At 31.4% G+C, this 15,893-nt stretch overlaps 1 protein-coding gene across 1 annotated transcript in view; it reads left to right on the forward strand.

Moving 5' to 3' along the window:
- si (sucrase-isomaltase (alpha-glucosidase)) overlaps nucleotides 1-15,893 on the forward strand; it is a 178,207-nt gene that overhangs the window by 136,309 nt on the left and 26,005 nt on the right. The window contains exons 39-42 of the mRNA XM_056478595.1: nucleotides 1,664-1,802; nucleotides 1,897-2,030; nucleotides 3,934-3,968; nucleotides 4,165-4,281. Coding sequence (XP_056334570.1) covers nucleotides 1,664-1,802; nucleotides 1,897-2,030; nucleotides 3,934-3,968; nucleotides 4,165-4,281 — 425 coding nt within the window. The remainder of the gene's footprint in view (nucleotides 1-1,663; nucleotides 1,803-1,896; nucleotides 2,031-3,933; nucleotides 3,969-4,164; nucleotides 4,282-15,893) is intronic.

Below are 15,893 nucleotides of genomic sequence, written 5' to 3' on the forward strand. Positions count from 1 at the left end.
ATAATTAAGTGAGTTTTGCCTTAAACAAGCAAATTAATTTGCCAACAAGGTAAGCAAAGGAATCTTTTTTAAGGAGAAAGCAAGAGTATTTTGCTTGCCCCATTGGCAGATTATTTGGCTTGTTTAAAGGAAAAACTTACTGAATTTTCACGTATTATTTCTGAAAACAAGACATTATTTGTTATTGTCTGGAAAATGCTTCTTGATTTAAGAGTTTTTAGATGTTTAGACTGGAAACAAGACAGAAAAACGAGGCAAAATTTAATAGTAAATAATTATTCACAGTATTTTAAAGTGCCCACAATATCAATATTGTGAATGCTCATTACCACGAAAACATATACTGTATCATTAGCATGTTCGTTATCCATACCATTTTCACAGTAAACTGTATTAATCAACATTCATATCTAGTAAAACGTCATTTGTGAGCATAATAATGCAATGGGATTTCTGAAGGACGCTGAAAATTCAGGTTTCCATCACAGAAATATAACATTTTAAAATATATTCATTGAGGAAAGTGTTGTTTTAAATTGGTAAATTGTAATAGGATTTTCCAGTATTTCTTCTTAACTGTATATATATTTTACTACGTGCTAAAATGGTAGTGGATAATAAATATTCTTCAATGATTCAAATTTAAATTTTCATAATTGAATAGTTTTTAACCATACAAGAAGTTTTTGAAACATTATAAATAAGCTAGGATAAGATATGCCTGAAAAAGGCATCCAAGGTCAACCAAAAGTTAAATAGAAACCAACAAAAAACAATGTTTAAAATTGTATTATTTCAAAAATACATTGAAAACAATCATCCTGAATGTACTTTATACCGCTTATTACAGGGCTGCTTGCCACAAAAAACATTGTTCTGAGCTGTAATAGTTTATTCATTCTTTAATTAAATGTAATGCTGACAGAAACAAAAACAGCTGATGGAGTTTACACTAACCTGTGCATTATTCAGACACAAGATGGCGCCAAACAGCCAAAACGTAAATCTGACAGAAGCGAAAACTGCTGATAGAGTATACACTAACCTGTGCATTATTCAGTCACAAGATGGCGCCAAACAGCCAAAACGTAAATCTGACAGACAAGAAAACAGCTGATGGAGTACACACTAACCTGTGCATTATTCAGACACAAGATGGCGCCAAACAGCCAAAACGTAAATCTGACAGAAGCGAAAACTGCTGATAGAGTATACACTAACCTGTGCATTATTCAGACACAAGATGGCGCCAAACAGCCAAAACGTAAATCTGACAGAAGCGAAAACTGCTGATAGAGTATACACTAACCTGTGCATTATTCAGTCACATGATGGCGCCAAACAGTCAAAAAGTAAATCTGACAGAATTGTAAACAGCTGATGGAGTATACACTAACCTGCACATTATTCAGTCACAAGATGGCACCAAACAGTTAAAAACACAAAACTGACAGACACAAAAACAGCTGATGGAGTTTACCTGCGTATTATTCAGTCAAAAACTGTTAAAAAGTCAAGGTGATTTGAAGTTCCTGGATGAACTTCAGTGTTATTTAGTGGTTGTTATCTCAGAATAACATATCTTGGAATGTCACAACTGACCAATCAGAATCGAGTATTCCAAACAGCCATGTAATAATATTGAATATATTGTCATTTTCAGCACTGGAGTCCATGGACAAAGGTCTGAACCATAAGACTTTATGCATGAACAGCGAGCAGATCCTTGCTGATGGCACGCGTGTTAGACATTATGATGTTCACAACTTGTACGGCTTGTCTCACACCAAACCCACCTACGAGTAAGTTTTCAGTTCCTCCACATTCACTATGCATTCATATTGATTGTTCTGGAATGGGTTGTAATTGCTGTGTTTGTTTATGTGTTCGTCACAGTGCTTTGCATAGTACCACCGGAAAGAGAGGAGTCATAATTACCCGCTCAACATATCCAACAAGTGGACGCTGGGCTGGACACTGGCTGGGAGACAATTACTCAGCCTGGGACCAGCTCCTCAAGTCCATCATAGGTGTGTGTTTATTTATTATATGGAAAGATAAGTGTCACAAGGGCTCAGATTTTAAGGTCAAAATTGACAATAAAATGAACCAAAGTTTCAATACTAGAGATCAAAGCTGTATTAAGTTAAATTAATCCCAAATAGGTGTGCACGATGTTGGAAAAACTGACAATGCAATATTTACTGTGATGTATATTGCGATATGGATGTAGTTTTAGCAGATGATTTGAATAGCTATAGTTCATGTGTTTAGATTGACTGGGATGATTGAATCTTTTTCTATGCATATATGTGCATTTATATAATAAATATAATAGAATATACATACATATATATATATATATATATATATATATATATATATATATATATATATATATATATATATATATATATATATATATATATATATATATATATATATATACACACACACACAGGGGAGTAGCGGACATTTTAAAAGTGAGGGGGACCTGTTTTTAATCACCTGTATCTAAATGGTCTGTCTCTAAAAGCGCCCCAACCCCCTATATATATATATATATATATATATATATATATATATATATATATATATATATATATATATATATATATATATATATATATATATATATATATATATATATATATATATATATATATATATATATATATATATATATATATATATATATATATATATATATATATATATATATATACATATACACACACAGGGGAGTAGCGGACATTTTAAAAGTGAGGGGGACCTGTTTTTAATCACCTGTATCTAAATGGTCTGTCTCTAAAAGCGCCCCAACCCTCTCTCTCTCTCTCTCTCTCTCTCTCTCTCTCTCTCTCTCTCTCTCTCTCTCTCTCGCTCTCTCTCTCTCTCTCTCTCTCTCTCTCTCTCTATATATATATATATATATATATATATATATATATATATATATATATATGTATATATATATATGTATATATATATATATATATATATATGTATATATATATATATATATATATGTATATATATATATATATATATATATATATATATATATATATGTATATATATATATATATATATATATGTATATATATATATATATGTATATATATATATATATATATATATGTATATATATATATATATATATATATGTATGTATATTCTATTATATTTATTATATAAATGCACATATATGCATAGAAAAAGATTCAATCATCTGAACCATCCGAGATGTTTTAGAAACATAATAAATAAGCAAAATGATAAGAAATACTAGAGAAAGACATCCAAGGTGAACAGAGAGTTCAATAGAAACCAATAGAAAACAACAATAAAATATAAAGTATTTACAATGATTAGCCCTCCTGTGAAATGTTTGTTCTTTTTCAAATGTTTCCCAAGTGATGTCTAACAGAGAGAGAATAATAATTACTTATTAAATATAAATTATTAAATATTGTATTATAATATATATTATATATTATAAATTATAATTATAAAAAAATATGAGTTAAATTAAGTTTAATTTAATTTATTTTTTTCCAGCCAAACAAAAAAAAAGAAAGCTTTATTTAGAGAAAAAATATAATAGAAAATACTTTTCCTTGAGAAATAAATATAAAAAAAAATCACAAGAGGGCTAATAATGAACTTTTCCACTGCGTATGTTAAAACATTTGGAAAAAATATTTAAGTATACTTCATGCATCTGGTCTCAGAGGCTCAGCCAGTAATAAAACACCCTAGTGACTGCCTAGAAAAAGGCCAGAACATGAACAAACAGCACTCGTAATTTCTTCAGAATACAGTACATATTTTTTTATGCTTATGCAAAAGCGCTGAACAACATCTACTGTATACAGTACAGTACAGTACAGTGTCTAAACTGAAACCTCCTTTTTTCATCGTGTCTTTCAGGCATGATGGAGTTCAGCATATTCGGCGTCTCTTACGTAAGTGCCTCTCTCATCCACCACAGCACTCACTATTGATTTTTCATTTGCGCTTTATTTCCTATCACACAGTGTTTTCAGTTCAATTGGCAGCATTACACTAGCATGCAGCCATTACACAGACTCTAGAGTTTATTTATTCATCTTTTTTATGGCTTTGTGTTTACGGAGATCTACATCTGTGTTTCTCTTGCAGACCGGTGCTGATATCTGTGGCTTCTTTAACCCTGCCCAAAAGGAGATGTGCCTGCGCTGGATGCAGCTCGGAGCTTTCTACCCATTCTCCAGAAACCACAACACCATAAACATGCCAGTAAGAACACACACATGATAATGTATCATTATGTCATGACTTTACTTAGAGGGGCACATTATAATTATTATTAGCTCATTCATAACTACTGATGAACTCCTGTGTTAAAACTGTTATGATGTAGACAGAACACTCTTTTCTATTGTTTTTTAATGTAAACGATGCTTATTTACATGCATATTTAAATACAGGAGTTCATAAGTAATTAAGAATGAGTTGATAATAAGGTACTCCTTCAAGTAAAGTCATAACCTAAAGATACATAAAGAACAACTCATGAGTTCATGTTGGTCAAGTTGCATCTTTATTGAATATTCATAAAGCGGGTTACATTTAGCTTAAACTAGTGTCTTTATTAACAACAAACATGAACTAACAAGTAATTAAGGTAGCCCATGTAGATTTTATTATTAATTCACCTCAAGTTGAATATCTTAGTCTAATCCTAGGTTGGTATGTGTTGAATAATAACATATGATAACAATATAATAAGGATAATAATACCAATAACATTTGTAGCCACTGATAATATCGTGACAACAAATTGTGCTGTTTAACTTTGGGCTTAACAAGTACACTGCTGTTCCACCAACTTCACGCATCTAGTCTATAGACTCATTCATTCATATTCATTCAGCATAGTCCCTTATTTATCAGGGGTCGCCACAGCAGAATGAACCACCAGTCTACCTACTGTCCTATCATAATAAATGCAAAAAGGCCAAAAAAGTTTTTTTTTATAATAAATAACATGTAATAACATTGAATAACATGTTTATTCAAAAACAAATAAATGGAATATAAATAAGAATTATTATTGTAAACAGTGATTACAGATAATAATAATAATAATAATAATAATAATAATTATTATTATTATTATTATTATTATTATTATTATTATTATTATTATTTTAATAATAATCATTTTTATTATAGTTGTTGTTGTTGTTGTTGTTGTTGTTGTTGTTGTTGTTAAATCTACTGTAGTATATTACGTCTACACAATAATAATGATAATGATGATAATAATAATAAAAATAATAACAACCATCTTGTAAATAACAATCATTTTGTAAAATGTTTGATATATGTCTCTAACTAAAATATTGTAGTTATACATTATCTTGTAATATTTACCTGTTTAATAAAACAGTTATATTATATAATAATATTTGATTTTATTGATCTATATTTCTAAGTAAAATATAGATATGTTATAAATTATATTGTAAAAGTTCAGCATAATAAAACAAGTGAGATAAATAATAAAAAAAATAAATAAGTAAAATAATAATAATAAATAGTCATATTTTATTATATTTGGTCAATGTCTCAATAACTGTTTAATAGTTATAAAACTAGTAAAATTTTTAGGTTATAAATTATATTGTAATATTTCACTGTTTAATAAAACTATTGAGATAATAATAATAATAATAATAATAATAATAATAATAATTATTATTATTATTATTATTATTATTAATATTATTGTTGTTGTTGTTGTTATTGTTGTTGTTGTTGTTGTTGTTGTTGTTATATCTACTGTAGTATATTACGTCTACAATAATAGACATAATAATAATAATGATAATAATAAAAATGAATATAATAATAATGATAATGATGATGATAATAATAATAAAAATAATAACAACCATCTTGTAAATAACAATCATCTTGTAAAATGTTTGATATATGTCTCTAACTAAAATATTGTAGTTATACATTATCTTGTAATATTTACCTGTTTAATAAAACAGTTATATTATATAATAATATTTGATTTTATTGATCTATATCTCTAAGTAAAATATAGATATGTTATAAATTATATTGTAAAAGTTCAGTATAATAAAACAAGTGAGATAAATAATAATAAAAAAAAATAATAATAATAAATAGTCATATTTTATTATATTTGGTCAATGTCTCAATAACTGTTTAATAGTTATAAAACTAGTAAAATGTTTAGGTTATAAATTATATCATAATATTTCACTGTTTAATAAAACTATTGAGATAATAATAATAATAATAATAATAATAATAATAATAATAATAATAATAATAATAATAATAAAATAAGATAAAAAAGTGAAATATTACAATTATAAAATATTGTAATATTACACTGTGTAAAAATAACTATTATTTAAGAGTAGCAGTAGTAGTAATAATTGTTAATAAATAATAGTACATCAATGAAATATATGGAATATGACATAACAAAAATATGAAATATGTATTGTGATATTTCATTGTAAACTTTAATTTATGGTAATTGTAAATATTGTAAAATTGTCATGTTTTAAAATGCATTATTATATTATCAAAAAAAATGATATGATCAAAATTATTATTATTATTTCTACTTTCTACTAACAAAGATTTTCAAACTTGAAATCATAACAACATCATAATTTCATGAACATTTTAATGAATCGTGCACACCTAGAAATATATTCTGCCAAAAAACTTATGAACATGACAGCAGACACACAAAGCCACTGTTCAGCAGCCCGTCTGAAACGACCCCTCAATTGAGTCTTACATGCCGTTAAAGTCTGATAATCACTGACAGTGACTGACAGACATCAAAAATGAAACCAGATAATGTAACAGTACAGACAGCCATGACAACTTACTTCATCAACACCAGTCTCTATGACACCCAGAGAGAGTCTGAAAACGATCAGCGAGTCTCTAAATCAGACAGTAGTTCAGCATGATGCCCCAAAAACACACAGTGGAGATTCATTCAGCAGAGTAGTTCAACAATAGTACAACAAAAACAATGGTAATACAAAGGACTATTTGAAATCACATCACAAAAATATGAAATGTTTTCACCTGAAATCACGTTAGTTACCCTAAATAGTTCAAAAATATCCACATTTATTTTATTTTATACTTCACATTTTATTTTATTTTATTTATTTATTTATTTATTTATTTGTTTGTTTCTTTGTTTCTTTGTTTGTTTGTTTGTTTATTTAATATTATTATTTTTATTTTATATTTAATTTAATTAATTTTTTTATTTGATATTTTATTTCATATAATTTTATTTTATATTTATTTTTTTATATTCTTATTTTATTTTATTTATTTATTATTATAATCTTTTTATTTTATATTTAATTTAATTTTAATTTAATTTAATTTACTTTTATTTTATTTAAAATTATTTTATTTGATAATTTATTTACTTTTTATTTTACTTTTTATTTATTTATTTATTTATTTATATTTTTATTTTATTTTATTTTGCATGGAATTCTGCAGTGGCTTTTGTTGCTAACTAAGACATTTGGGGGTGTAATTAAATCCTCAAAGTTATACAGAAACCTTCGGGGCTTCAATCGTTTAAAATGGCCTTGCTAATGGCTGATTAAACACAGGACAGACAAGCAGAAATAGAATTTGGAGTGGGAGGATAAAAATCCTAAAGCAATGTTGCACAAAACGTCCTAAAGGATGATGTAGCTCAGGTGGAAGAGCATTAGGCACAAATAGTCTGTCAAAACAAATAAATGTAAAAGTAATGTTAATGGGAATCAAATCAGATTATTCTGGATAAATGGAAGTTACATGTGGATCCTGTTTTTTATTTACTATTCTAGTGCATTTGTACAGTTTAACCTGTTTATTTATTTACATATACTTGTAATGAATATTGTATTTATTTTATTAGTAAATAGTAATTATTTAGTAATTAATAGTATTACTAAATAAGAAGATAAAGTAATATATATATATATATATATATATATATATATATATATATATATATATATATATATATATATATATATATATATATATATTCAGATTAAATAAAATATATATTAATTATGTACACTTGTGCATCAAAGAAAACTAATAATTGAATCACATTACATTTTTAATTAGTACAACTATTACTATACTAGTATATTCACTACTTGACAAAAGTCTTGTCATTAATCCCATTTGTAAAAGCAACAAATAATAACTTGACTTCTAGTTGATCATTTGGAAAAGTATCAGAAGGTAGATTTTTCTGATCAATCATCTGTTGAACTGCATCCCAATCATCACAAATACTGTAGAAGACCTATTGGAACCCGCATGGACCCAAGATTCTCACAGAAATCAGTCAAGTTTGGTGAAGGAAAGTCATGGTTTGGGGTTACATCTAGTATTGGGGCATGCGAGAGAGTGACAACATCAACAGCCTGAGGTATCAAGACATTTGTGCTGCCCATTACATTACAAACCACAGGAGAGGGGAGATTCTTCAGCAGGATAGCGCTCCTTCTCATACTTCAGCCTCCACATCAAAGTTCCTGAAAGCAAAAAAGGTCAAGGTGCTCCAGGATTTTCCAGCCCAGTCACCAGACATGAACATTATTGAGCATGTCTATGCTAAAATGAAGTAGGAGGCATTGACGATGAATCCAAAGAATTATATATTATTTCTGTTCAGCAACAAGACTTTTGTCTAAACAAAGTCTACCTTACTGTCCTAATTAAGTACATAAAAATCAAGGCATCATCATATTTTTTTATAATCTAGATCTAAGGCACGTTTTGCAATTCCTTTTCAAACTTTAAATCATCAGAATAACAGGTTTTTGTTTTTGTTTTGAATAATTAGGCAAATCTAGAAGTCTATACAATTGTAAAGTGAATCTTAATGAGACAAAAAAATGTCTAGATAAAAATACATTTCTAGTAAATCTTAGTTTCTATTCCTTTTGTAGTCTTAAAATCCTGCTATTTGCTATTTGATTAATGAAAACTATATTCAATTAAAATTTCATTTTGTTTTATTATTTTTTATTTATTTTATTATTATGTCGTACTGAACGACTAACTGAAATCTATATGGAAATTTCAGGAACTAAAAATCAAAAAGGATCTTTCTTGATGACTATAAATTTCTTATAAATATTTATATTCCTATTATAATCTTTAAATTCTGCTATTTTTTTTTTTTCTTTTTTAAATATTTTCCAAATAATGTTTAACAGAGCAAGGAAGTTTTCACAGTATGTCTGATAATATTTTTTTCTGGAGTAAGTTGTATTTGTTTTATTTCGGCTAGAATAAAAGCAGTTTTACAATTTTTAAACACCATTTTAAGGTTAAAATTATTAGTCCCTTTAAGCTATATAGCTATATATAGCCCCATTTTTTTCGATAGCCTACAGAACAAACCATCATTATACAATAAATTGCCTAATTACCCTAACCTGCCTAGTTAAGCTAATTAACCTAGTTAAGCCTTTAAATGTCACTTTAAGCTGTATAGAAGTGTCTTGAAAAATATCTAGTCAAATATTATTTACTGTCATCATGGCAAAGATAAAATAAATCAGTTATTAGAGATGAGTTAACTGAGTTAATATGAGTTAATAATAAAACTATCATGTTTAGAAATGTGTTTAAAGATTTTTTCTCTGTTAAACAGAAATTGGGGAAAAAATAAACAAGGGGCTAATAATTTAGGGGGGCTAATACTTCTGACTTCACCTGTATATGACATTTGCTGTTTGCTCTTGATAATCTGCTGTCTATGTGAATTAAAATGTTGAAAAGGCGTAAGAAAAAAATAGTTAAGCAGTATAATACGTGCAAATTCCTTTGGGATACTCTCAGGAAATCAAAATGCAAACAAAAAGCCTTTTAAAACGGCATGATATGTATTAATTCCGGTGTTAGACACGGACTGACAGCGACCAGGGAATATAGAGAGCTTTATTAAAACAAAAGTGCATGGCGGTGCTTACAAGCCAGAATTTTTGGCCTTTTTTCTGCCGAGTCATTAACTTACAGTGGTGTGCGTGTGCCCTCTGTGCGTCTCAATGACAGCTTCAATAAGAGACTGTCCTCGGATCGCCTCTACCCCTGCATCCGGCCCTGTTTATCCCTGCATGTCCCCCCGGTGCTGTAATTACCCCTCCAAGATGTCATTAGCTTTAATGTTGCTACGCAGGCAAATGGAAGGTCATTCAGAAACAAACGGCAAAGGATGGAGGACGTCAAGGTGGCCTGAATTACAAAGTTATGGAGAGAAAGATGTCAGATATTCAATAATTGACAGAGAGATGAAAAATGACGTTCGCTGTTTATTCAAACTACCACTTAAAAATAAGCTGAATCACCACAAACTTAATAGTTTTATGTTCATTCTACTTAAATTTGTAGAAACAATATTAAGTTAACATGGTTTCTTCATGTTGTCCCAACACAAATCGATTGTATGGAAAACAGAGCATTTTTTTTAATAGTGCAGTTAATAATATCAAAAAAAGGGGGGGGTTGTGGATTTTAATGTCTGTGGTGGGTTGTTTTAAATGGTATACATTGAATAAATTGAGTTATAGAATGCAGCTGTTAAATGCTTGATTCCGATTGGCTGATAAGGATTGTAAGGTGTGTCGTTATTTACTATATAAACATAAAGAAAGTAGTTCCAGGTGGGTTTTGAGACCATTATAGTTCCGTGTCACTACGCCGATTTGAGTTATTTCAAAGAGATGATAGTGAAAAATAACATCAAAAATAAACTGAGAGATTTGGAAGAGATGTGTAAGAATTTAGATAAGAATAAATGTTACTTGGCGACGCAGTGGCGCAGTAGGTAGTGCTGTCGCATCACAGCAAGAAGGTTGCTGGTTCCAGCCTCGGCTGCGTCAGTTGGCATTTCTGTGTGGAGTTTGCATGTTCTCCCAGCCTTCGCGTGGGTTTCCTCCGGGTGCTCCGGTTTCCCCAACAGTCCATAGACATGTGGTATAGGTGAATTAGGAAGACTAAATTGTCCGTAGTGTATGTGTGTGAGTGAGTGTGTATGGATGTTTCCCAGAGATGGGTTGCAGCTGGAAGGACATCCGCTGCGTAAAAAATGTGCTGGATAAGTTGACGGTTCATTCCGCTGTGGCGACCCCGGATTAATAAAGGAACTAAGCCGAAAAGAAAATGAATGAATGAATGAATAAATGTTACTTAAGAATTCATAGGAAAAATAAAAACTCTGAATGGCAAGATATAAACAACCCATTTGGAAGAAAAACGTCAGAATTGCAAATGTTGAGGGAGAAAAGTCAAAACAGCATTTTGTTAACTTAAAACTATCATGAAAAAAAAGCTGTGAAATGTAAACTCTGCGAGATAATTTCAAAGCAAAGTCCGAACTGGGAGATGGCATGAGATCGTGACAGTTGCAGTTTTAAATTAGAGGTTAAAGTCAGAACTTCAATTGCAAAATGTAGATATGAACTCATAATTCTGAAAAAAAAAGTCTGAACTGTGATATTTAAACTCAGAATTCAGGCGGCACGGTGGCTCAGTGGTTAGCACTGTCACCTCACAGCAGGGCCTGTGCATTTGTATTATTATTCATTCATTTTCTTTTCGGCTTAGTCCCTTAATTAATCCGGGGTCGCCACAGCGGAATGATCCGCCAACTTATCCAGCACATGTTTTACGCAGCGAATGCCCTTCCAGCTGCAACCCATCTCTGGGAAATATCCATACACACTCATTCACACTCATACACTATGGACAATTTAGCCTTCTCAATTCATCTTGTTTCACATGTCTTTGGACTCTGGGGGAAACCGGAGCACCCGGAGGAAACCCACGTGAACGCAGGGAGAACATGCAAACTCCACACAGAAACGCCAACTGACCCAGCCGAGGCTCGAACCAGTGACCGTCTTGCTGTGAGGCGACAGCACTACCTACTGCGCCACTGCGTCACCCTTATTTATTATTATTATTATTATTATTATTATTATTATTATTATTATTATTATTATTATTATTATTAATAATAATAATAATAATAATAATAGTTTTGTAGTTAAGTTTATATATTTTGATATGGTTTTTTTGTTTGTTTTTAGTTTAATAACACGAATCTGCATTTTTTAAGGTCTGAAATGTATTTATTTATTTAGTTTTTATATTAAACCTTGAAAAGCACTTATTCATGGCCTTTTTACCTACATCATTTTTCCTTTCTTAAAAACAGAAGCATCTCTGTGTTGTTCTAAACCCACTTTTAAACTCATTTAAATATCCTTTAAGCAAGATAAATATCCCTAAGAAGAAAACCTGCATACGATATTATGGCTCATTTTCTCAGAATTTATCTTTAATATAAGAGTATTTTGTCTTGAGGCACTTCCATATTTCTTTTAAACACAAGCAGGTGGAAAACTAATCAGTCTTCATAAGACAGGAAAATACACTCATATCCAACATACATTGTCTGAAATCAAGCCTTATTACCTTTCGCACTTTTGCTTATCAGGTAAATGCATCTCATTTTAAGGCCATTTCCAGAAGCAGTTTTGGTAACGCTTTATTTGAAGGGGGTTCATAGGACTGTCATGAAACCGTTAAGCTGCTTTCACACTACAAGCAACTCACAGCAGCAAAGCGACCAGTGACCGCTCATTTCAACAGAGAGCGGGCAACTTCTAGCCTCCTCCAGCTGCGCGAGCAATAGCAACCGTTATTGACTCAGCCGATTTGAATGTTATCACTCGATTGAATGGCCATTATCAGTGGTTATCAGCTGATAAATATAGGCCAGTAGAGGACTTATGCACCTAATTGTAGGCTCAGAAGGCTGTTATCATACATCCACATGGTTAATCAGCTATAGATCACAAACAGCTGTGGTGTATGGGTGTGAAGGGTTGCGGCTGGAAGGACATTCGCTGCGTAAAACATATGCTGGATAAGTTGGTGGTTCATTCCGCTGTGGCGACCCCTGATTAATAAAGGGACTGAAGCCGCCATTCCACTGCACAACATTTGGATAAGACTGTCGGATTACGCCCCCTTGTGGCAGTCGCACAGAATTTTCAGTTTTGTCGAGCCTTAATTCTCTGTGAGTTCACCATGGTTTAATGAATGTATAAACACTAGAAACTCAAATCGCTAAAAATTCTGGAGGGAATGTGGAGACAGCATAAAAAAATATATTTTTATTACTCATTTATGAATAGAAATGTTTTTTTTAATATAGACTTTTTTCTGATTCAAAAAATAACGGAAACTACTATTTCTCATCTCGCGCACACGGACCTGCTTAGACAACACTGGAATACATCACATCTGGTCGGCCGGTCGCATATGGTTTAGTCGCAGGAGTTCAAATATTTCAACGTATCCGCAGCTCAATTCGGATCCCAATTTTCCGCATACGGAGATGATCGGAACTCCACGCAGCTCCCGGACTATTCTCCATTGGAAATGAATGACTTCTGGTCTGTCACTGTCGTTTGTCATGTGCAGTCAAAAGGAGGCTTAAGCCGAATAAAAAATTAATGAATGAATGTATTTTATTAACATCTAACCCCACCCTTAACCCAACCGTCACAGTAATGTAAAAACAGATCTAGAGTCTCCTCTATTAGCATAGCTGATTAACCATGATAATTATTTATATTATTTATTGAATTTCCTATTAATTATATTTTATTAACGAGTCTTGTCAATTAGTACAGCTGATTATCCATGTGGATGGATGATAACAGCATTCTGAGCTTACCAGTAGGTGCAGAAGGCCCCTACTGGCCCATATCTGTCAACTGATAACCACTGATAAACACCCATTCAATCGAGTGATAATATTCAAAACGGGTGATCAACAAGGTGGACAAGTCGAGCGACGATGCCGCAAAGTTGAGAATCCTTCAACTTTATGCAAATAAAGATCGACTTTCTTGAGCAACAGCCAATAGGAGCACCAGCAGAGCTCACGTGATTCTCTCTCAGCTCCTGCAGAGGCCTGTTGTATTCTCCGTGCTGTAGGCCTACACAGACCTGCGTATGCAGCAGATAAATAACCACAATGACAGAGAACAGACTTTTTTCTTGACTCTTGTACTGATACTGTTCATATTTAGTGTTTTCTGCATATTTATTTTTTCGGGTAGCTACATAGTCGCTGCTTGTGGGAATGAGGTATTAAGCTTCATGAATGTGAATGAGATTTTATGCATGCTTATGACAACTGTCATTAAGTGTCATTCGCTCAGTTATAACATTGTAAATGCAAAGATGACATTGTTTGTTTTTACAACTTGACATAAGCAAATACATCACATACTCTTCATCTTTCTCATGACAACTTGACGTTACCAAGACAACATAAGTTGTCATAAATCTGTCATAAACATGATTGTCATGAGGCATTATAATTGTGTCGTAAATTTGTTTCTGATCATATTTTCAAGGTGTCATTACTCTGACGAATCGTTTTTAAGATTGTCATTATTTTTTAACGACATTTTAATGACAAATTCAGCTTGTTCCACTACAAGGTTATAATAGTTTTGGATTTTTCATTCATTTTAGGTTTTATTTCATTCTGACTTTTTGTTTTTAAATTCAGTTTTAATTAGTTTATAGAGGGAGATTTACTAGTTTTTATTCGTTTTTATATTTTGAAATTGCTCAGTTTTAGGGTGTTTTCACACCTGCCTTGTTTAGTTTGGTTGAATCGCACTGGAGTTCATTTTCCCTCTTGGTGAGGTTCGTTTGGGCAGATGTGAATGAAGCAATCACACTCGAGTGCGCACCAAAAGCGGACCAAAAAAGCGTACCGAGACCTCCTTGAACAGGGGAAAACATTACCTGATGGATTGTTGATAATATTTACGGAAGATGACCGTGTCACAGTTTAGCAAAATTAATTCATGCCTCCTCCTGAAGTGACGTGTGATGCACCTTCGCTGCATTAAAACATTGTTTTTCAGCCACGCTTCATTCTCGAAATGTATAGTTTGTCTAAAGTGATGTATACAAACTATATAGTATACTATGAGCAGATACAATTAGTCAGTGCAGTCGTCCCTCCATAGTCAAAAGCAACATTCTGTGTCTGCTGGTTTGTTTACAAAGTTCCATTGGCATTTTATCGCACGGGAATTCTGACCAATCAAAAAGCAGTTTAGGTAATATGTTCAACAACTTCTGGCCAATGAGTGATGTGGATTTTGTCAGATGACTGCATTTCAACTGGTTTGGACCAAAGCAATCAGTGTGGTGTGAAAACCACCCAAAGACGGCAGAAAATGCTACAATGTATCATGTATTGCCCTTGGTCAGGACCAAATGAAGCGAACTACACATGTGAAAGCACCCTTAGTTAAGTTTTTATTAGTTTCAGCATTATTATTTTTATTTTTGTACATTTTAATATTTGTAGGTGCAAGATTCAAAATCATCAGAATATTGTATAATAAAAACTCACCCAAAGATGGGCTACATTTGTTTTTGACACATGAACACTACCATCTACCCGTCCTCAAATTAAAATACAACAGCCCACAATATAGCAGCCTTAAGTAAAATATGTGTGCAAGGCTGCTGCTGAGGTTAGATGCACAGTAGTGATGGGAAGTTCAGATCTTTAACGTGAACCGAATCTTTTGCCACAATCTTTCATAGTTTGGACTCAACATACCAAAAATATGTATTCAGCAATCATAATTTCAGTCAGTTAAAACATCACCGTGATCTGAAAAAAATCTTACAGTTAAGTTTTGCAACCCCAATGAAGCAGGATTAACTTATTTAAATGACTTTCTGTTATGATATAA

Source organism: Danio aesculapii, chromosome 18 (assembly GCF_903798145.1).
Source record: "Danio aesculapii chromosome 18, fDanAes4.1, whole genome shotgun sequence".
NCBI classification, from domain to species: Eukaryota; Metazoa; Chordata; class Actinopteri; order Cypriniformes; family Danionidae; genus Danio; species Danio aesculapii.